Source organism: Pipra filicauda, unplaced genomic scaffold (genome assembly GCF_003945595.2).
Source record: "Pipra filicauda isolate LSUMZ 115617 unplaced genomic scaffold, ASM394559v2 scaffold74_size2892960_pilon, whole genome shotgun sequence".
NCBI classification, from domain to species: domain Eukaryota; kingdom Metazoa; phylum Chordata; class Aves; order Passeriformes; family Pipridae; genus Pipra; species Pipra filicauda.
Window position 1 is genome coordinate 2427589 of NW_024104920.1, and position 23125 is coordinate 2450713.

Sequence of the window (23125 nt, forward strand, 5' to 3'; positions counted from 1 at the left end):
GGAAGAGTGTTCCATAGCTGTCTGCAGAAAAATGTATTCACACCAAAGCTTAAAAATAAAAATTGGCTGTTATTTTAGCGTTTGCTCCAACCTCCACCGGGATTCTGGTTTATACTGGCATGCAGTGTGGTCTCTGCAGGTCTTCCTCTAGTGCCTAAGGGAGATGATGAAAGTCTTCCCACTGCATTCGATGACTTTCAGGTTTGTGTTTGTTTTGCTTCTGGAACAACAGTGTTGATTGTCACTGCTGATCCAAGACCAATAGTCCCAGGTTGTTGATGCAGTCAATCCAACAGCTCAGCTTCTTAAATTCTATCTGTTTTCATCTTCCCCTAGGTTGGAAAAATCCACAAGAACGCTGCCCGCAAAAGAGAATACCACGTACTGTTCATGGTGATCACTACAGTTATTTGTTATCTTGTGTGCTGGATTCCCTATGGAGTTATAGCATTACTTGCAACATTTGGTAAGCCAGGTGTTGTGACTCCAGTTACAAGCATCATACCTTCCATCCTAGCAAAAAGCAGCACTGTTTGCAATCCCATTATCTACATACTTATGAATAAGCAGGTAAGACATATATTACTTTTAAATTGTATTTTCTTCAGGGTCTATCAGGCATTCTTGACCATTGTGACTACCAGTCCTAGAGATGTGTCTTTACAAGAAAGACATTCAAAGCTTGTCCAAGCAATACTACTGGAGTCTTGGGGTGGAAGTGTTTGCAAATAACAACATATTGCTAGATAGGAAGAACAGAAAAATGCTTGCTTATTGAACTTGCTTGTGTTCTTTTGAAGGCACAAGGGGTATTAATTTGCGTGCTTCAGTGTTAGTTGCCAAAGGTATTTACAAGAAGAATACTCAAACATTTAGTGTGGTTGAGAAGTGAGAGAAAAGATAGACAAGAAGATGATAGGATTTCATGAACTTGAAAAAAAATAAAGGAAGACACCATTTGCAAATACCATTTTCATGATAGATCCCCTTGAAAACAAATGATCATTGCAGTTACTGTTTTTGTGGACTTCTGCATTCTTACTGTTAAATTCCCAGTTCAGCTACATGCCAAAATAGATAATGAATTTTGTCTCATGAGGACCAAGGCAAATTCTAAAATGCCTAGATCCAGTTCAGGTCCTTCATTTCTGTAAATGTCATTTTCAGTACTCAAAATGAGCTTCCTAATGCTTCTGTGTTGATAATTCTGACTCTAAAGTTTGATAATGGCAGTCCTGGAAGTTTTAAAAGTGTTTTGCAGTAGGAAATTCTGAAAAATATGTATAGTTTATGAAAACACCTTTTTTTAAATTAAAATACGTGTTAGAGGTTGTTCTCAGTTTTCTTTTGTCATTATATCCATTACACTATTACAAAGCAAAGAAACACCCTTTATCTTTTCTTACCCAGTGTATGCTGGAGCTTAACTTGATATTTATCAACATTATATTATTATGGAGCTGAGACAAGGGAGAAGTTGAATATAACAGCCAAATATATTCCAGTTTTGCCACAGCCTGAGATCATTCTTGCTGTGCTTCCTCTAACCCAAAGTTCTTAAACAACAAAAGGAATCTATTCCTGGAGTTTGAGGCAAAGATCGCAAGCAAGCTGTGAAACCTCCCTGAAGTCAGAAGGAAAAACTACTATTGCCTTCCCCAAGACCAGGACTTCATTTTCAAAGTCTGGTTTGAGCTGATGTTGAAACAGATAGAGCATTCCATTTGAAAAATACTAATGCAGAAGCAAACCAGTAACTTTTTCTCCTTCACCTTATCTTTTATAATTTTTATGGAAACTTCTCAACAACATCTGTCTTGCTTCTTTATTCTCTGAGCACTTTGAGAACCTTGACTTCCATGAGATCATCTGATTGCACTGTGATCACTGGAGCAGGCTATAACATTGATCACAGGTACATTTTGGCATTGTCTTTACACAGGGAGATGTGACAATCCTGTCTTGAGGAGGGGAGCTTGATCAGAGTTGGGATAAATACTTTTCACTAATAAAACCAAAATGATAGCTAATGTCCAGCATTAACCTGCAACTCTCCTCTGCTGTGCCACTGTGTATTAGCAGTAAAAATAATTGGTTTGAACTGACACTGAGAAATGTGCTTCACTCAGAAAGGGTGAAACACATCCCTTTATCTGTTCCTTTCAGAACAGGAACAATAGTAACACTCTCATCCAATGTGTCAGTGGTGCTTTTGGCACCTCAGCTACTCTGTAGTTGTTCTCACTCTTTTTTTTGTAAATTTAACACCTCAGCAAAAGAAGTTGTTAATCTTCCCAGTTCTCAGCTTTCCTCGTCTTCATACTTAGCTGAGAATTGTCACAGGAGACTGGTGTCTCCCAGCACAGAAATTATCTGGCCTGCATTTTTCCCAGCCCTCTCTTTGCAGATGTGAGATACCACAGTAGGCTATTTAGTCCTGCATCTTATAAATATACTGAGAGCATTTGGCATAATTTTTAGCTCTCTATGCGTAAGCTAACTTTTTTGCTCTGGGACATGCCCTCAAGACTGCAAATGACATTGTTTGACTGCAGCTGTAGTGTTATCTTCCAGCTATTATAAATCTGTGAGGAGTATTGTGGAACTATCAGCCTCTGAGTCAGCCTCAAAACTCATCCTGCAGAGCACATTGTTAAATTAATTCTCAAGCAGTCCCTGAGTCTCTTGCATGGTCCTGGAACTCCAGATAAAAAGTTTTGTCTTTGCCATTGCCTACTGCAATGACCTGAGGTGATAAATTGCTTAGGAAAATTATAAATTTCTTTCCAGCTACAGGAACTCCCTCAGGTGGGGTGGCATGAGGTGTCCTTCTTCATCTGCTGTTCTCCAGAAGGACAGACATGCACTGTTTAAGCTGAAAACCACTGGTCAGATTACAATTTTGCTGATGTAAAATAGACGTGCTTCACTGCTGCTCATGAGCTTTTAGTAGTGCACCTAAGTCTCCCTGGACTACTGAAACTCAGGCTAGCACATCTAGTACTCTTTTGCATATTACAATTGGGAAGAAGTCCACCCAAACCATGTGATCAGCAATGTGCTATTTCTGGTGTTAGAAAGTGCCTCTGAGCAAAAGTAAGGAGGGAGAGTGTGAAGGAAGGGATGTATTAGATGTGAGTATAAGTCCATAATTAGTGATTTGATTCCTAGTCTCTGTCTTCTTGCATTAAAATCATTGCACTTTTATAAATAGAAGGTGACCCTGTCATTTTCCCCAAGGATTTGGAGAAGTGATGCCGAAAAGAATATACACACTCACATGAAATTCATTAATACTGTACCCTTTCCAAATTTATCATGTATTGAGGGATGCTGGGTGAGGGAAATATTATATAGAAGGAATGGCAAAACAAAGCCAAATACAAAGACTTAAATAATAATAGTGATGTATGTAAAGAGTATTCCTCAGTGGGACCTGGGCCCAGCATCACACCCATCAGACACCTCCCAGGCACCTCCATGGTGGCTGTGAGGGTCCCCAGGGAAGCTATATCACCACCACCTGCCTGTCACCTAATGAATGGCTTGCTACTTGGGGCAGCCCCCTCTTCCAGGGCCTTTGTGGAACTTCCCTGCCACCAAATGAGGAACGAGGAGTCCTTCTTTCTTTAATGATAATCTATTTGTTCTCCGTATATGCAGTTTTATACCAACCCTTTTCAGTCCTTCTTTATCTTACCTGATGCACTGAGCAGGGAGAAATGCACATGTGCTTTGGGAGAGATATATGTGATAGTGATAAAAAAAATAAATAATGGTAACATTTATCCACTAGCTGTATAACAGCTATATTTTCAATCAATTTTCATGTGGTATTGTGTAGTTTTCAGTATTTCCAACAAAATTTAAATTAACTTATTGTTAAAGCTGGAGGAATATGTGGGTAATTCAACATTGTATTTTTTAAGCTGCTCATTTTCACACTTGGAAAACTAAGATATTTTAGCTGCACAAGGAAACAAAACTACCAATCCAGAAAGACAGTATACAATGCAGGGACAATTGTGCCAAACCTCATTTTATACATAAATTGGAACACACCTATTAAGTCCTAAAAAGAGACTCTGTTTGCTTCTAGAGGTTTTGCTTCTTTACCATAAGAAGCCTGTTATAATTTTTCATTAAAATTCACACAGGTGTCAATGCTCATAATCTGGGGGTTTTTTATTTCTTCACTGGTAGCTTGGCTGACTTTGGGTAATTAATAGTCCAAATAGAATAGCACACCCAAGCTCTCAAGTCAAAAATGGGTCAAGTCAAAATGATCTTTTACTGCAAAATACTCTACATTAAGTATGATACTGTAGTACATTTCAGAAATGTTTTGACTTTATTTCTCTGCCAACACGTAGCATTATGACTTTTTAAAGTGGAGGGGCAAAGAGAAAAAAAGTCTCAAGGGCACCTTTGCTGCTATCATAAGGTATAATTATATTTCACACAGTAAGTTCAAAATTACTTTAGGAATTTCTCTCTCAGCTCATGAGAAAAAGATCAATTCAGGTAAATAACTTGGGCATTTAACTAGGGTCCCAAGCAGCCCCAGCCAGCCTTCATGCTGCCCTAGGCTACATCCTTGGTACAACCTGTCTGAGTATGTTGACATGAGCTTAGCCTTGTCCTGCCTGTCCTGTGGATGCTCGGGGCAGGGACTGGACTGGCTTCAACATCACAGAAGTTTTAGAACTTGCTTCTTCAAGACCCAGGGCAAAAGTAGGAAGCAGGTAGCCAGCCCACCTCTCATGCAAGCAAAATACTGAATAAAGTTGGAAACTAATACACGTGAATGAACACAAACACAGGATAAGCACATGTGTTTTAAACTATATAATGATTTACGATTTATGGCTAGGGAATGCACTAATGCAAATTGCATCCAGTTAAAAGATCCTACTTTCTGGAAGACACAGAAAGTGAAGGGCAGCAATATCTCTTTATATATAATTTCAAACAGCATCTAATATATTGATGTCACTTCCTACATTGCTCTTTCCATGACACCAGAGAAATGTGAGGATTCAGGAAAGTGGGAAGAGAAGTCCACATTAGACAAAGGAAATGAATGGGTCATTAAGAGATCATATCCATTCTAGTGCATTTTCCTTGAGATTAGGTTAGAAAAGAAGGACCATTTTCTCAACTGTTTCTTGACAACCTTGCAGGCAATTCTGGTCAATAGAAAGGGTAATAGTCATCCTTATCCTAGAGGAGACAGGGAAATCAGTGTTAACTGCAGTGATTGAATGATATGAGATTAACATTGCTGCCTGTTTGGGAGGTAGCAAGGAAATATCTGTAGATGAGATTTGACATCTAATATCACTGTCATCATACAAAAGGCAATAAAACAACAAACTGTTTAGGGATTCAAAGAATTTGTAGGGTTGCACATCTCAGATTTTCTCCAGTACAGGGAAAACAGCTTCAGTCAAATTGTTTGCACTTGCCGATAGTGATCAGCCTATAGTTATGCTGGCAGTTTCAGAACATCATTTACAACCAGCTGTTTTTCATACACTTCCATCTGTAATATTATACCTGCAGGGTAGATTGATAGATAACAGAAGTTTCCAGTATCCAGAGCTTACTACAGAGCAAGGAATGTGGTATGTTCACGGCAAAATAAAAGATGTTCGGATTTTTGTAAGCAAAGCCCCTTGGTAGCCTGTTTGCCCTTGCAAGTAGACATCAGCAGAAACTCAACCAAAGTGGTATTTCTTTGCTGTCTTCACCTACACATCTATCTGCAAGGGAGAGTCTGGCTGGTCAAAAGCTCAGTCAGTCCTAAGAGAAATGCAGAGAAAAAAATGGATGAAGTATTAATGATTGGGCTGTTTCTCACTTGCCACTACTTTGGTGTGATCTAGAAGTTGTGTGAAAGTACTTGGCATTTTGGGTTTTTTTCCTGAATTAATTTCCAAGTTTGGTGTGGGCAGCTAAGGTCCTACCAAGGCATACGTGAACAACAGGCAGTCTGAACTTGAGCTACTCTTCAAAATGGCATTGCCAAGCCACACTGAACAGATGTCACGGGATCTTCTGTTGCAGTGACCTCAGCTGCAATGCCAGATCAGGGATCAGACTGAATTTTAGCCCATGCCTTGGTTTGGTTAAGGTCAAGCATTAATTTAGCCTCAGAATTCTAATACATTAGAATTGAATTGGGTTATGTTTTTCTATAACTTGTCCATGTTTTATAAGTAGGACTCCAGATTTGTACTTGCTACAACTTACCATTTCAAAGCTGAATGCAAGCATAGGTCATCTGAAGAAAACAGAATGCAACATTCTCTAATACTATGCAACCTATTAGATAAAGAATTTAGTTGCTGTATGAGGACAATCAAATTCAACAGATGAAAAAGATTTGAAAAAGTAAGCATAACCTTGGAGGTGACAGAACCTCTAATTTTCCACTCCTGTTCAATAACTGAGTAATCTCTTGTCTTGTGGCAGTGGCATAATACTGAAATCTTAGTCAGAGCAGGATGTTTTTCTACATATTGTGGCAGTTAAGTTTACTACTCAGAGTTTTACTGTGTGTACCAGGCATATCTTTGCAGTCATGTATCTAGCTAACAATTCAAGCAACAGTCTTTTCAGATTAGATGGATGGAGAAAAAACAAAATGAGTTTTCCTAGACAGAGAATATTTTTCAGCCTTTATGTAACCTCCCCTAAACAAATACTTTTAATTGAGTTAATCCTCAGTACTCTTGCAGAGCAGATGATTATCATCATCCTAGTTTTATGGCAGGAGAAATTTGAGGATTAAAGGTTAGATTAGTGCTCAAACCCTCCTGGACTTGCTTGGCAATTCTAATTCAGATCTGTAGAACTTTATTTTATGATTTAATCCTGATGTCCTTCTACCTTCAGGGCAAAAAAGCTGCTGTATTCAAAGAAATAATGGTTGCCACAGTATGGAAAATACAATATAAAACTGTACTGGGCCTCTAGTTCATTAGAATAATTCCCTTTTCATTATAAACTGCATTATTTAGTGCAATTGAGAAATTTGACTGTGTCCAAATGAAAATACATTTGAGGCTCACTGTCTTTTGAAGTAGAAGCTGCTACAGAGCTTTGTTCCTCTGATGTTTAGTATAGTAACTGCTGTCAAACTAAATTTATTTGTAGACAGTTTATAAAACTTTATTTCTCAGAGTCCTTTTTTGGTAGTCGTCTTTTCTTCATACTGGGACACCATAAACACTTCACTTTCTGTCCCCATATTGCTAGCATGAACTAGTTTAGTTTCATAATCTCATGCTCGAAACAACTATTCAAATTATAAGCCTTTTGGTAATCATGCTTGGGACTGTGTATTTCATCTGGGAAACCTTTTAGGCATTCACTGGATGTTAGTAGAGGACCAACAGTTCAATGTAGTAGGAGTTATTCTTGTTTTGAGTTCAAATTCTGAAGATAATAATAATAGAATTAAACACTGCAAAACAGACAGAAACAAGAAATATCAGCTCTTCAGTAACTTCTTAAATCCCTTTATCTAAATAAGAATCAGACTTTCAGAAATGGGTTTTATAGAAATATGCAGGGGTCCACTACATACAGTACAGCTATTGTATACTGAGTACTTATTATGGATGGCCTTGCTTCAGATGTAATGTTCTAACCTTTTAGAGAAAATACTTACTCAAGACCTTACAACTCATCTAAGGCTTTATAGTACTTCTGTGTTTGCTGGCTTTAGGCCAATAGGAATGCACTACAAGTAGGATCCAAAGGTTAACCAAAAACTTTTCACCTTCACCACCCTTTCTCATGGTGAGCATCAACTTCAAAATCAAGGAATTTCTATGTGAGTGAGAAAACAAGAACCAGACACTTTTGTGACTTGTTACTCAATTTCCCAGTAAAGGATGTTCTTAGCGTAAAATGTGGCTCCTGCAATATTAGAACCTGTTAATTTTGCCAATTTTATTTTCAGCAGGGGAAAAAGAAAGACATTTCAGGCCACATCTCCATGCTTAAGCCTCTACACCTTGGTTCCTTTCAAATGTATCTTCAATGAGAAACACTGTCCTTCACCCAGGCAGATCAAGCTCTCTTACCAGACTTCATCCCTCATGCACCAGTACAGAAACAGCAGTGGCTCAGAAAGGGGGAGGACAGGCAGCAAAATGTAGCCCAGCCCAGAGATCTAGGGGAACGGTCAGATGCATAGGGGAACAGTAAAAATGAAGCTGAACTATACTTCCTTGAAGTCATCTACTTGTAATGGGATATTTTGACAGTCCAGTGCTTTGTTTGGAATTTTTTGATAATTTGTTTTGGTTTTGTCTAATATAAAGTAGAAGAATTAAAAATTCTGTCAGAGCAGAAATTCTGATTTCTCAACCCAGTGGGTTCTACTGTTGCGTTACTTACACATAAAGCCAAACGACTGCTACCAAAACACAGCCACAAATCAAACTGCTCTCAGTAATTTCTAATTCTGTCTTGGATAAAATCAATACCTAATAGGCTGCAAACCAAGGTAAAGGTAAAAAGCAAGAAAGACTCAGTTCCCATCCCTTATATCCACCACTTACCACACTGCATCTCTAATTGGCTGGAAAAGTGTGAGCTGTATAACAAGAGCCCTCATCCACCAGCAGGATGAGGTAATTAAAAGGTTGTTCCATCGTTCCTGTATCAGAAAAGTTCCTGTATATAATTCATAGAAATTGATGGAAATATCATTTTGGACAACAAAAGCTGTAGCAACAAGGCGAGTGGTATGGGAATGTGGGGGAAGAGAGGACTTGTAAGAACATATGTTTTAGCCAGACACATAATTAAATAATGCCAAGGAAGGCTCAGTTAGTAAAATAGCCAAGAGCCGCTCAAGTTTTGGGGGGTGTGTGACTGTTAGGAGAATGTATGAGTGACCAACCCTCAAGCAAAGGGAGTGATTCACAAGGGAACACAGCCAGTGGTATTCTCCTAAAAAAATAACCTTTCGGAAATATGGCTTTGGATTTCCTTGTGCAGTGTCCTGGGTCTCAGCCTTCATGAAACTCTGTGAGGAACATCTGGAAGATCTGTTTTCCCTAAACATGCATTATCTGCATAGCTAAGGATAGGCAGCTCATAACCTACCACAAAAAAACAACCAAGCAAAAAGACCAATAAGATCACGTTTCTATTTATTAATGTACTATATTCATAGCAGGATTGGGGCATAAACCCATCGTAGTCAGCTGGAGCCTTTCTTTTAATCCTTGTGAGCTGATCTAGAGTTCATGGGTCAAGAACTGCAAATACAGCAAGAAACTGGGTCAGCGGAACAGCATACTGACTATGACTAAATAAACACATATGCTTTTCAGGTGTCAAAATACTTCTTGTTTCTTACATTTTGAACTTTTAGCAAAATGGGAGTTCTTTCAAAATTATCTGGAATCACTCATCCCATATTACAGTAGTAATAGAGCCGTCATTTCTCCTCGTGAAATAAAATATTACTGTAGGGACTGGTAAAATTGCTCCTGCCTCTGTTAGTGAGGATCCATCAATCACACTGCAAAGCCTGAAACAATTCTAACTTAAGAAATTGGGAATAGGAAACAGTGGCAGGATCCATTTGCTGCTATTCACTCAAGTTCTTTGCCTGTTCTTATTCCTCATGTTGCTTTAGGAAACTCTTCTGAAGTTTCTTTTAGGTAGGAGCAATTAACTTCAGGTATGCTACTTCTTTTGTATACTGTATGGGATTTAGTAGCTCTGTTCAAGGCCAGGGAAAAGCACGTGTGAGATAAATATGACAACTGGTCTATTTTTCCTGCAGTGACAAACCCAGTTAAAAGCAACAGTGCTGTCTTAAACCAATGTGCATTGAAGATGCAGTAGCATTGTTAGTATTTGCTTTCATGTGCATAACCAATCCCTTTGAAGTTGAGCAGCCATGCCGTTCACAATAAAGTATGGGCAAAGAAAAGTTTCTCTCCATTTCCTCTAACAAAATAACAATCCTCACTTTATAATCCCTTCAGCTTTCATCTCTCACTTTGTGAACTTTATATGAGAGCACATGTTTCATGAGGACTTACTTAGAAAGAGTACTTTAAAAGAATTATCTGAATAGTATGCTATAACTGTGAAAATAAGGTAATATTTCTCAGACATTGGTATATGCTCGGTTGTTTCTGCTTTCCTTGCTCTTCTACTATGGAACAACTTCGCTAGTATTATTTTGGTAACAGCTGTTTTCTTCTCATCTCTACTTCTTGGGATGCTCATTAAAATACGTAATGGCCTGATAGCTACATTCAGCCCCATGCATTTGTAAAGTCTAAATTAGGTCCACCAGATAGCTTATAGTTTCATTTCTATGGAAGAAAAGAAGCACTGGAAGTAATTGAAAAAAACCCTAAACCAACACTTCCAGAGAGGAGTATTGCTAGGGAAGAAAAGTAATGTTGCTTGATCCAGTTGGAAGTATCAGCAAACACTCCTGTCCCTTTTTCTGAAAAAGCAGACTCAGAAACAGGTCCAGAGCAGAACTTTCCCCACTTTTCTTTTCTGGTCCTCTGCCTGTACATCTGTTCTCCTCATGCTCAGGATATGGCATCTTATATGAACCTCCTGGCTCACATGCCTTATGGGCAAGTAAGGCTGGGCCTAAGGGTAGACCTCTGGCATTTTTAGCTTGCACAAGATGCATATTGCATGTTTCTTGACATAACTTGCCAAAAATTTTTTATGCTGTCCTTGTCTTAATCCAAGCTAGATACTTTGGATCAGGAATGCCACCTAGTCTACAAAAGACCAGAAGTCCTGAACTCTGACTTCTTGAGGCATGTTCACGTTATGTTTCCTTGAACTGCTATCACTAAACTATGCTTAAAAGATAAAAAATGTCTTCTAGATTTGTAAAAAACAAAACAATCCAGAATAACCCAATCCTCTTCCATTATCAACACTCTGCTCGTCCCAGCCCCAGGACCTCACCTGCACAGGGCACATACCTGCTACAATCTGCAGCAGCAGTGCAGGATGCAGCCAGTACACCATATCCATCGGTACTCCAGGACTGAAGGTGTAAAAAAACTACTATTTAGAAGGTGGACTAGCAAAATATTTTAATCAGGAAGCTCAGTTGCAGTCAGACAACTGTCTGGGAGCAAGGTAATTTACAGCAGCTGACACAGCCTGGAGTCAGCACTGGTAGCAATTTTCCCCTCTGGCTGCTTCCATAAAATCAAGGCAGCTGTGATGCCTATTGCCTGCCCTCCTGATCCCCTCGGGGTTTCTGGAGTCTTCTCACAAGCATATAAGGAGTTGTTGCTACAGTAATTATCCCTTCTCTATCAGCATCCTGTAATCAAGAGGGTATTTGATATGTATTTGTCTATGTACAGACACAGGTCACCAAAAGAAATCGGTTTTCTTATTTCAGTTATCATACAGATGACTATAGGCACATGGAGGAGGTTGTTCAGTTTAATTTGTGAGGTTCATATGTTCACAAAGAAGCTGAGCCCAAGCAGAAGTGTTCTTAACTTTACCATAGTTCTTCACTGGAAGATCACGTCCCAGCAACTAAACCTGACAGCAGCAATATGAGCACCAACAGATGAGGTGGGCTTCTCTCCAAATGCACAGAAAAAAATAAGAAAACAAAATGCCAAAACCAAGTAAGCGACAATTAGGAAAAAACAGCATTTCTACCCATCTGTTATGGTACATGCCCATCTTCTAGCTGTTTCTTTCTATTTCCTTGGTGTCTTTCGTAATTCCTTGTCTCTCCTCCTTCTTTCCAATGGACCTCGTTCTTTACTTTTATAATTTTTAAGGATCCAGCAATCACACCAGCAATGATTCCTCCTGTGATTTGTCATAACCTACTATGCCAGTTTTCTGATGTCTAATCTGCCTCCAGCTTAAAAAAACATATTGTATTACTGCATTATAGTTAGTTCCCTGTCAGTTTAATATATTCAGTTAATATTTCCATCAAACTTAGTAAATATTTACTTAGCATATTTTTAGAAAAAAGAAATAACAGAGCATGCACTTCTAAGTTGCCTTGGTTATCAAGGCATGAAGATCAGGGGTCAGACTATACTAAACTTTCACAAAAATGCTGTAATTTCTTTGAAGTGTGCTCTCCAGAGTAACTCACTGGTGTAAGAAAGTAGAATCTAAATGTTAAAAACAAGGAAGGATAACTATATGAAGTAGACATTAGTAAATTTTGAGGTGCAGCAGATAAAACCATGCTATTCTGATGAAACAATCAAATTATATACTTGCCAACCCAGAAAGATCAAGACACCAGGAGAGGTGGAAGTCCAACAAAACCACAAGTGTTAGTGCACTGCTGATGCTGATTGATGTAGTTCCACAGTAAGACACTGCTTAATGACTGCTGCAGGTGCAGTTACCTGCAGAAGAAGATGGTGGATGTGATTTCAGTTAAAAACTAGCTCCCTCCTTGTCTAGCTGTCCTTATCATAGAATCACAGAATGGTTTGGGTTGGAAGGGACCTTTAAAGGTAATCTAGTCTAACTCCCCTGCAATGAGCAGGGCCATCTTCAACTCGATCAAGTCGCTCACAGGCCCATCCAATCTGACCTTGAATGTTTCCAGGGATGGGTATCTACCATCTCTCTGGGCAACCCGTTCCAGTGTTCCACCACTCATTGTAAAAAATTTCTTCCTTATATCTAGTAAAAATCTACCCTCTTTTAGATGAAAACCATTACTCCTCGTCCTACTGCTACAAGCCCTACTAAAAAGCCTGTCCCATCTTTCTTGTAAGGCCACTTTAAATACTGAAAGGCCACAATAAGGCCTCCCCAGAGTCTTCTCTTTTCCAGGCTGAACAACTGTAACTCTCTCAGCCTTTTCTCAGAGGTGCTCAAGCCCTTTGACGTCTTCGTGGTCCTCCTCTGGATTTGCTCCAGCAGGTCCACATCCTTCTTACATCCTTATGTTAGAGGTCCCAGATCTGGATGCATTACTTCCAAGTGGGGTTTCACCAGAGCACAGTAGAGGGGGAGGATCACAAGTTTATGCTGCAGTCAAAACAGCAAGTCGAATTAATCATCCTGAGACATGTCTTTCAGCCAGATCACAACAGGCAAGCTAATAATGCAGATAAACAGACCAAAATACCAGTATTAAGTTTGACCTGCCAGTAGAATTATGCCCCTAAGAACTGCTCAAGTGAAACACAGCTGGTTTCTATGCATTAAATGATAAAAGATCCCTCCATCAACGGCATGTTGTTCAGACCAAGGCAGCTCAATTTCAGGAATAAACTTGAAAGTGAGTTGCCTCTAAGGCTCCCTATCAGAAAGGTAGTGTCACATCTCCTATAGCTGTCACTGCTAAAGAATAGTGAGTACAGCAAGATGTTCCCTGTACCCCACACAATATAGTTCATGGATGTCAACCTCCTACTGAGGTACAGGTTTGAATGGAGTGAGACAAGAATGTCCTCTCTTGTTAGACAGTGAAGTTGACTGAGCATTTTAATAGATGGAACACAGTCATGATGTTTTGTTGTTTTTTAAATGAAAAAAACCCCACCAGTAAAACCAAAGTTGATGGATTTGAAAAGCATCAATCAGTTGCTCTGTTCATGCATCCCAGCATTCCATTTATCCCCTAGTGTAGCTCATTGTTCTGAGTTTTCTGAGAGGTGTTACTTGCATATTATGACATACAGTAATTATCCCCTCAACACTGCCTGCCAGGACATGGTGTAATACATAGGATGAGCTGCACAATTACTGGCTGCCAGGAGCATACACAATGGCAATCCAACTTTTATCATTTCACTAATGTGTAAGTAGCTTTATTGTCGGCATGGACTCAAGGTGACTCCCTGGGATGAAAACACTGACTAGCACCTCCACTGGCCCAGCTCTGGCCACTGCATAGTTGAAAGACTACCAAAAGTAGCAGAATGCCTCACATTTTACATATGTAAGCAGACTTGTAGTGGTTGAATTATATGGTATCATCCCAGACTGAATGACAAGTTACATTTTCCCTTTGTTAAGTTGGTTTTCATTTTAATTAATAATTTATTAATAAGTCTCTTCTTTTCTCTTATGAGAATGGATTCCTTGAATGGGTGGCATAGCCATTTAGCTGAAGTTTACCAGCATTTCAAGTATAGCATCAAATCATTGGAGCGTGACCTCCTTAAAGACATCTTGACTACCATAAGAAATCTACTGCCAAATATAGAGCAGTATGGTGAATATATTCTCCCAGGGAATCCTAGTGCACCTGCTCAGGTACATATGTTCATTTTAGAATAAAGCTGGCTTTACAATATTTGCCACTTTTCTGTAGTTTACTGATAGCTACTTGTCAGCCTAGCTGTCCATTTCCATTTGAGATTTCACTGAAATTGTGGGCAGAACTGACAGGCACCTTCCCTCTTTTGTTCCACTAGCAGTTCAGTGTCATTCCTTTAAGGCAATATGGAAACACCAGCACTCGTAAACAAATGAAAACAAATATTTTATTTACAGGAAAAAATCTGTACACTGTGCATACATAAAAATATACAAAATCATAATAGAAAATATAAAAAGTGTTAAAATGTATACAAACACTGCTTAAAAATGTGACTCCTGTAAAATCTTAAGCTTTGTTATTAGAGTACACATTCATTTAAAAAAATCATCATATAAAATAAGTCTCAAAGCTATTAAAAAAGTACACAGTCTATATTTGAATAGTTCAATGACTACATATTATAAGAGTGATGAGATGATATAAAGAAAAGTAAGGCTTTTACACACAACTCTTATTTCAAGAAGAAAATTCTGAATCTGATCACTAAGCCAGAGAGAAGACATCTACAGTGTCAAAATTCATTCAATGATGCAGGTATGCCCAGACATGGGCTACATTAAATTTCAAACAATTAAATCAGGTATCTGCTTTGTGCTGGGAAAGATTCAGTTGCTTTCTAGTGAGAGGCTTCTGAATTACCTACTTGAAAGAACGATTTCATTTATTCAATACACATCAACTTTAGAGAGCATGAAGGGAAAAACAGTAGCCATTTATTTTTGCAGTCAACTCATTTAACATTCCTTTCATGGTACATTTGTGTCACTGTCCGAGTGGCATTTTCCATCCTTAAAAACTGCTGAAGAAAAAGGAAATTAAAACCCCCACTACGGATTGGTCTACACGTGTGTTTAAATTTCTGTTTAATTAAATCAGTCTCTAAAATGACTGTATTCAGTCTGTGCAACAGAGTGTGAATGTAGACACTTGTCTTCATTTAAGAAAAAAACTGTCTTGGTTTTCCTGACATTGGTAACTTAGAGCAAAAAATTCAGAATTTGGATCTCTTCACCAAAGAAAGTGTCCTGACTAAAGACAAGCAATGCTGAACTTAAATTTGTACAGTAGGAATGTAGATTAGAGTGTTTATATCACCCCCCTTCCTCTCCAAAGGTACATTATCTCTTATATAATGTTAATGTCAGTGAATTTACCAGAGTTTCCATGGCATAAAACTGCACAGCAAGGTAAAAAAAGATGTAGTAGTTTAATCCAAGGAATGACTGACTGAACTGTGAGTTTATGCTGTAGTAACCTTTAGAACTATAGAGAAATAGAACAATATAATGTTTTTTCTAGCAAAAAGATTTTGGCCCAAAATGAAGCAAAAGATTTTTTTTTTTCTTGAATAAACAGAAGAATACCTTGATTTAACCATCCAAAGGCTGAATGCATAAAATGATAGAGCACCACAAGTTAGAAAAGCTATAGAATTCACAGTGGGGAAAAAGGAGCATAATGAATTTCAGCATAAACTCAGCACATTTCCTTAAGCTGCTGCTGTGTTTCCGGTTTGTTTCAGCTAACTTCAGCTGTTGTCCAGAGCACCAGGGCACAGCAATGAGGCTCCACAGTGTTTGAAGGCGACTTGTTCCTACTTGTCAGTAAAACTCCATACATTTAAAACCTGCAACAGGTGTGAAGGGAGCTGAGGGGTCCAATAGCAGAGGCAATTGCTTGGCTGATGATGCACCTCACAAGCTGGGTTTGTGCAAACCTCTCTTGTTTACAGTGCTGTTCTACTCTGTTAGTGTGCGACAACCACGCTGGAGAGCTACAAAGCCATGCCTGTATATTTTCCCCAAAAAGCCCCATGATCTTGGTGAGAAAATGCACTTCCTCTAACATTCCTGCATTTATTATATAGATATAAAAGCAGCACTCTTCTGTTATTTTTAAAAGATACACAGTTCAGTATTGTTGCACGCTCATTGTTTTAAATTTGCTGAACGCAATTCTTTGTAAAGATCTCTCTGCCCTCACAAGGGATGGGGACATGCCCATTAATGCAGAAATACTTGGTGGGCTCTTATAAAAGCAACAATGCCACTGTGACAGAGCGTAAGCAGTGGTGGGGGGAGCACCTCTACAGGTCCTTTTTGTTTCCCCTTTATTTCTGCCCCTTCCCCCCTTGCAGCAGCAAGTGGAGGTGAGCCCTCAGTTAGCAGTTCAAACACAAATTTTTTTGCAGGCATTACAATTTCTCTGGGATATAGTCTTTCAAACATTAAGTAAAAAATGCTGATATCCTCTTCTTTCTGTCAGAAAACTCTCTCTGCTGTCTTAACAGCAATAACTTGTGAACTTGCACTTGTGCCAAAAACCAGAGGACAAGAGAAGGTAGGAGACAAAATGCTCTTTAAGCAACTACAAAGGTGTTTGACCAGGTAGACCAGTGAAACATCACAGTGGAAACCAGTGTTGGGAAGCCTCACCAGGGATGCTTATTTTTAAAGATGGCGCCCCAAGTTGGTCTTCCTCCTCTGTGAGCAAGCATTTGCAGCACAGCTCTGCGGCATCTTCTGAGGTGATGGTGCTGCAGCACCCACATTTGCACTTGTGGAAGGAGGACTGACTGCCATACAATAAGGATATGGCAAAGAAAAGATTTTGGCTGTGAGGGCTTGAATGTGCGGTCCAGTAAATTAAAAATATATAGTTCATCTTGTAACATCTCATACCTGGTTCTGCATTGGTATATAAATGTAATAAGTAGGTATGCTTAGCACTTGTTAGATGAAACTTTATAATTTTCCTTGTTCTGTACAACAGCTATGTTGATTATTCTGACAAATTTTTGAGGGAGTAATACTACATAATCCTGCTGTGAGTAGTTGAGCAATGCAGTTAGTATTTTTCTTTGCGAAAATCAAAGTTAAAAGTTAGTGGTTGCAGGCCAAAGTGATATTCATTTTTTTCCTTTGGAACTTGAGAATTTCCTGCTTATTGAAAAGTAGCATATTCACTAGTCTTAGAAAGCTAATCAACTCCCTTCTTTTACAAACATGTCATAGCTAACAGTGTACAGCAGAGAGAGAGACCTGTTTGATTGCACTGTTCAGACTCTGAATGTTTTGCAAACAGGGTACCAAACATATGGAAAAATAGATTAGTTCTATGTAGGTTATCTATTCCCCACACATTAAGTAACAATGTTATTAACTTTAAGAATAAAAGTTGCCACCATATATAACATTAAAAAGAAATTGGTATGTAATATATCCAGAGTCTAAGGCTAATATAAGTAAAATCTATTCATTTTGACATGTACCAAAATGACTTATGGACATAATCCATATAGCACAGAAGTACAGTTATTAGATCATCTGGACATAATTTTTGTCAGCAAGAATCTTAAGATCATCATAAAGCCCTAAAAGAAGGCTAAGTCCTATGTAAAACACACATTCTTTGTTTTAGAAGAAGGAAAATAATGCTTCCCAAAGAGCAGACTGAGAGAAAAAGGATTTTGTGATTATACTTACATTACAATTGAAGATGAAATAGTCATTAATGTTGTTTGCATTCTTTTGCCTTTCTGGCAAAAGTCTTTTTGTTTAAGTCAAAACACAAAAAATACTTTCCACCACAAGCACTCAGCTATTCTTTTCAATGTTTCTTTGAGCTGTCTGCTTTTTTACTGAATGGATATGAGTAGGATATAGCTGTGCTTTTGTGTACACACGTTCCTGCTAAACTTACTCTAAAAGAAAGAGTACAGATGTGTGGGAAAAAAACAAAACAAAAAACTGAAAAAAACCCAAACCCAACATTTACATGCTGCCACTTAGAAAATCTGAAACGGAAGTCTCGGAAAATAAGGAAAATAATGTTTTAAATATATTAGCAATCGGGCATATTTTTAGAAATGCCTTAGAGAATATTCTCATTGTGTGTTTTGAGCAAAAATATCAAACTATCTCCATATGCAATCTGTAGTCAGGCTTTTTTGAGGCATTAGAGCTTCTCTGGGGTATAGTCTTTCAAACATTAAGTAAAAAATACTGATATTGTCTTCTTTGTGTCAGAATGCTCCCTCTACTTTCTTAACAGCAATAAATTGTGATTAAGTGACTTTGATTCAGATACCAGTGAAATACTTAACAAATAATGTCTGTATTCCTGTATGCTATCTTTGTTGCAGAAAGGTGACCCCCCTCTATGCTTGCTTTCAGTGTGATGTGTGAGGGCTGCACAGCCTCCCTTGGCTTTCTCTGGATATTCTGTATTGTGCAGACTGGGGGAAGGCAGCATGCCCATCTCACACCTTCCTGATAATCCTTTAGTTTCTCTTCCTAAATGGGTTACAAATACGTTTGTTTTTATCTAAAGAAACGAGACATTTCTCTCTTTCCTCTGCAGACAGTGTGAGCATGGGAGTCTGGCATGAGAAGTACATCCAGTAGTTTAATGGGTTTGGCTGTGTGTACAGCCACCTCTGACTGCACTGACTTCACAGCGACCGTAAGGCCCCTGTTCAGCTGGAGGCCTGTAACTGAGCCTGCATATGAGCAGGCATTAAAGTCTACTCCAGTTAATGACTGCACAGCTTGGAGTAGCAATTACTTCATTCTGGGAGAGCCTGAAAATCTTACAAAGCCATGGGAAACACTGCATTGTTCAACTGGCCGTTCTGTACATACATGAACAATAGAGGCTGTTTCACAATGTCAGGTTTGACAGTTAAATAAGTTCATTAAAAAAAATTACAGTCTAGCATATGTGGCATAAGAGACCACTGACAAATTCTGACACTCACACCAACAACGATACATCATATTTCTGCCTAAGTATATCCTTTGCACCTTCATGAGCTAAGCCTTTGCTTTTTTTCCTGTAACTATTTGCAAAGCAGTAATAAATACTCAGGCTCAGAAAAGAAGTATTTCTCATGCCTGCTACTTAATTACAATTTATAGACTCAAGACTAGATTGGTCTAAGATACGTTTTTTCAAGTATTCTCTTCTTGTTTATAGTACGACAGTAGTACCTTATTGCACATTGTTTCTGAAGGACTTATTCTATAAGTGTGAGAAATTTCTTTTGGGGCACTTGACAGCTTTGAACCCTGGCAAAATGACTTTCCCCTTCCGATACAGATCATCCTGCAAACCTTTGTTCATCCTTTGCACCAAGAGCTTCTCATAGAGCAGTGGATGGTAGGCCCCTAAGGTACAAGCTGCATCGTAGTAGAGTTCGTGGTAGTGACACAGGTCGGTCTGCCGGACTGAAGGGATGTATTCGTACACGTGTACTTCATTACACATGGACATCATGATGAGGATACCTGGAGCAAGAAGTGAAAACAAAAGTGAACCCCAGGTTTCATTTTCCTTGCGGAATTTTTCCTGCAGTCATCCGATCTCCTTTTTCTTTCCCACTTTCCTTTGTTGTTGCACACCTTAAGTACTAACTCTGTAAAATCATTAAGAGAAGCAATAGTTCCTTTTATTAGAGCGGCTTTCACTTGTTCCTGATACATAAAGATTTCGATCCCTAAAGAAAGAGTAAAAGCCTATATGGATTTGCATTTTACCATCAGCCTCCTGAGTGAGAAGACTGCTCTTTCCCACCTCCCCCCATTTACCTTATGTACTGTTCACAAAACATCCCACACAAGAATCCTTGAAACATCTCCACCTTATTACAATGTTGGTCTTTCTTAGTCTGAACTTGAATCAATTTCACTTTTCCATCCACTTACTTCTCTCTAAGCAGGAACACATGGCCAAGAAGGAAGCCTAAATACATGCAGAAGGGCATATAAAGAAACATCACCCATACAGTGGTGGCACAGAAGCCCACAGCTTCTGACAATTCTGTGAAAAGTATCATGGAGAGATGGCAAAGGCAGCGAATTTCTACTTAGAGCAGTGTTGTCACAACGAAAAACCCCTGACGACCTCCTGCTCAGCAAGGAGAAATCCACAAAATGACAGCACATATTTATTTCCTGCCACATGTCAACGGCCAAGTATCATCAGCACTGTCAACTGTGGTCTTATAGCTTTGAAACAAGAGAAATCTTACTATTACAGCTGCACATTTTCAAAGGGACTAATACCAGATACTGACCAACAGCACTGCCTAAACTGCAATACTTTCACATCAATCATAGCTTCTGGAAGCCTTTTCTGTTTCACATAGCCACATGAAAGGAAAATAACATAAAGTAAGTCTTGGACATCATTTATTTTTTTAAAGATTTCACTTAAAAAATAAATTTGTGTAGAAAATGTATTGAAACACTTGTTGCTTTACTGGTATCCCTATCTGCTGAATATGAGTGTCAGCTCTCAGAGGAGGTAGCTGTATAATTCTGCTCACTTGGCACTTACAGATAAGAACTGATGTAACTGATGTAACATCAGAGGTGTTTTGGGTAGATCACAGAATATGCTGAGTTGGAAGGGACCCACAAGGATCATCAAGTCCAACTCTTAGCCCTGCACAGGACCGTGCCCAAGAGTAACATCATGTGCCTGAGAGTATCATCCAAACACTTCTTGAACTCTCTCAGGCTTGGTGCTGGGACCACTTCCCTGGGGAGCCTGTTTCAGTGCCCAGCCACCCTCTGGGAGAAGAACCTTTTTCCAATATCCAACCTAAAGCTCCCCTGACACAACTTCAAGCCATTCCCTTGGATCCTGCCACTGTTCACCACAGAGAAGAGATCAGTACCTGCCCCTCCTCTTCCCCTCACGAGGAAGTTGTAGACTGCAATGAGGTCTCCCCTTAGTCTCCTCCAGGCTGAACAGACCAAGTGGCCTCAGCCACTCCTCATATGACTTCCCCTCAAGGCCCTTCACATCTTCAGTGCCCTCCTCTGGACACTCTCTAATAGCTTAATATCTTATATTGTGGTGCCCAAAACTGCCACAATATTCAAGGTGAGGCTGCACCGGTGAAGAGCAGAGCAGGGCAATCCCCTCCCTCTAACAGCTGGCAATGCTTTGCCTGATGCTCCCCAGGACAGGGTTGGCTCTCCTGGCTGCCAGGGCACTGCTGACTCATATTCAACTTGCCATCAACCAGGACCCCCAGGTCTCTTTCTGTGGCACTGCTTTCCAGCATCTCATCCCCCAGTCTGTATGTACATACAGGGTTGCCCCATCCCAGGTGCAGAACCTGGCACTTTCCTTTGTTGAACTTCATCTGGTTGGTGATTGCCCAGTCCTCTAATTTCTCGAGGTCTCTCTGCAGGGTCTCCCTCCCTTTGAAGGAGTCAACAGCTCCTCTGAGTTTTGTGTCATCTGCAAACTTGCTTAGTATCCCTTCCACTCCTGCATCCAAGTCATTTATGAAGATGTTGAAGAGCACGGGCCCAAGATAGAGCCCTGTGTTACCCCACTAGTGACTGGTCACCAGTCTGACATTACCCCATTCACAGTTACCCTCTGTGCTTGATCTGTGAGCCAATTGCTCACCCACTGCATGATGTGTTTATCTCAGAAGTAAAATGAATTAAAAAAATTCATTCTGGTTCATTAATTAAGCAGAGTCATTTTCTGAAGTTTAGTCTGCAGTTTGGGAACACAGATTTCAATGGCTTCCTAATGAAAAGAACCCAATGTTCTCCCTGCTGTGTATCATTAGATTATCAAAATTGATTTTTTCCCTGCCTGATGTGTGAAGTAACCATAAACCAATTACTTCTGTGATTAAATCTTCTTTTATCATAAACTAGAGGTTCTGAAAATCTTTTATATTGTTCTACAGCTTTACCCTTTACAGAATCTATGGTCTTAGAGGAGCTAAGTGTATCAATTTTAAAGAATTTAACAAATTTAAGTGAACTTCAGTCTTAAGCAGCAAGAAACACATATTCATGATGAAAAAATATTTAACCCCTATTTGAGAAAAAGATACAAGCTTAATAAACCATGTTTCCTTGCCCTGAAGGTATTATAGAGATGCTATGAATTGTAGCCTGCCAAGCACCTATGTCTTGAATTGTTTTTTTGTTGTTTCAGTTTTACAAATGCTTTTGTCAGCTTTTCCACTGCCAATCTCCTTCCTCCACTAACGGAGAGCCCACCTGCCACTCCAAGGTAACTGTCATCCAGCTGAATCAAAGGATGGATGGCGGAAATGTGTGCAACAATGAACCATATCCAGAAAGAGACAAAGTGACTTCTCTCCTGCACTCAGAGCCAAGCCTGGAGCCAATTTCAAAAGCTATACCACCACAGTCTTAGGAAAATTGGCTCTGATGGAAGGTACAAGCCTTAACCAAAGTGTGTTTTATTTCACTGCCACATCACTAAGCTTACTTTAAAAGTAATAAAGGAAGTTGCCATTTGTGAGATTGGAAAACTGTCAAGAACAAAAATTGTGACTCTTTCATAATCTCCTTAATAACAGTAAAGATAGACACATAACTGCCAGGTATGGTTCCATGATGACAAAATTTTAAACAGTATCATTGGCTTTCCTGTAAATTAATTAAAGGAGGACTTACAAGTGGTAGAGTTTTAGTTTTTAATGATCTTTGGTTCAGTGCCCTCCAGACTCAATCTAAAAGGCACATTGAGCTATCTAGTTTAGCTCCTTACCTTTCCTGCCTTCTTCCATCTAGTGCATGTCTTGAGATTTCAGATTACATTGCTCATAAATAACTGTAACTTCTGACAGTCCACTCACATTTTCACTCACGCTGGACAGTGATATTTGGCAGGAGGAAAGACAGTGACTTGACAAGCTAGTTTCTGAGTGGTAACAGCTAACTTATAGCACATTCTTGTGTTGAAGTCTAGGGTCAGCAAACTGAAAGATGA

The 23125-nt window shown here is 39.2% G+C and overlaps 2 protein-coding genes across 4 annotated transcripts in view; one reads left to right on the forward strand and one right to left on the reverse strand.

Moving 5' to 3' along the window:
- The window catches only part of LOC113985754 (pinopsin-like), a 78010-nt gene that overhangs the window by 53278 nt on the left and 1607 nt on the right, over nt 1-23125 (forward strand). Inside the window, exons 4-5 of the mRNA XM_027716756.2 lie at nt 337-570; nt 22322-22567. Coding sequence (XP_027572557.1) covers nt 337-570; nt 22322-22546 — 459 coding nt within the window. The 3' untranslated portion in view covers nt 22547-22567. The remainder of the gene's footprint in view (nt 1-336; nt 571-22321; nt 22568-23125) is intronic.
- Nucleotides 14501-23125, reverse strand: part of ST6GAL2 (ST6 beta-galactoside alpha-2,6-sialyltransferase 2) — a 57062-nt gene continuing 48437 nt past the window's right edge. For all 3 annotated transcript variants that reach the window (XM_039389617.1, XM_027716753.2, XM_039389616.1), the window contains exon 6: nt 14501-19635. In XM_039389617.1, coding sequence (XP_039245551.1) covers nt 19370-19635 — 266 coding nt within the window. In that variant the 3' untranslated portion in view covers nt 14501-19369. The remainder of the gene's footprint in view (nt 19636-23125) is intronic.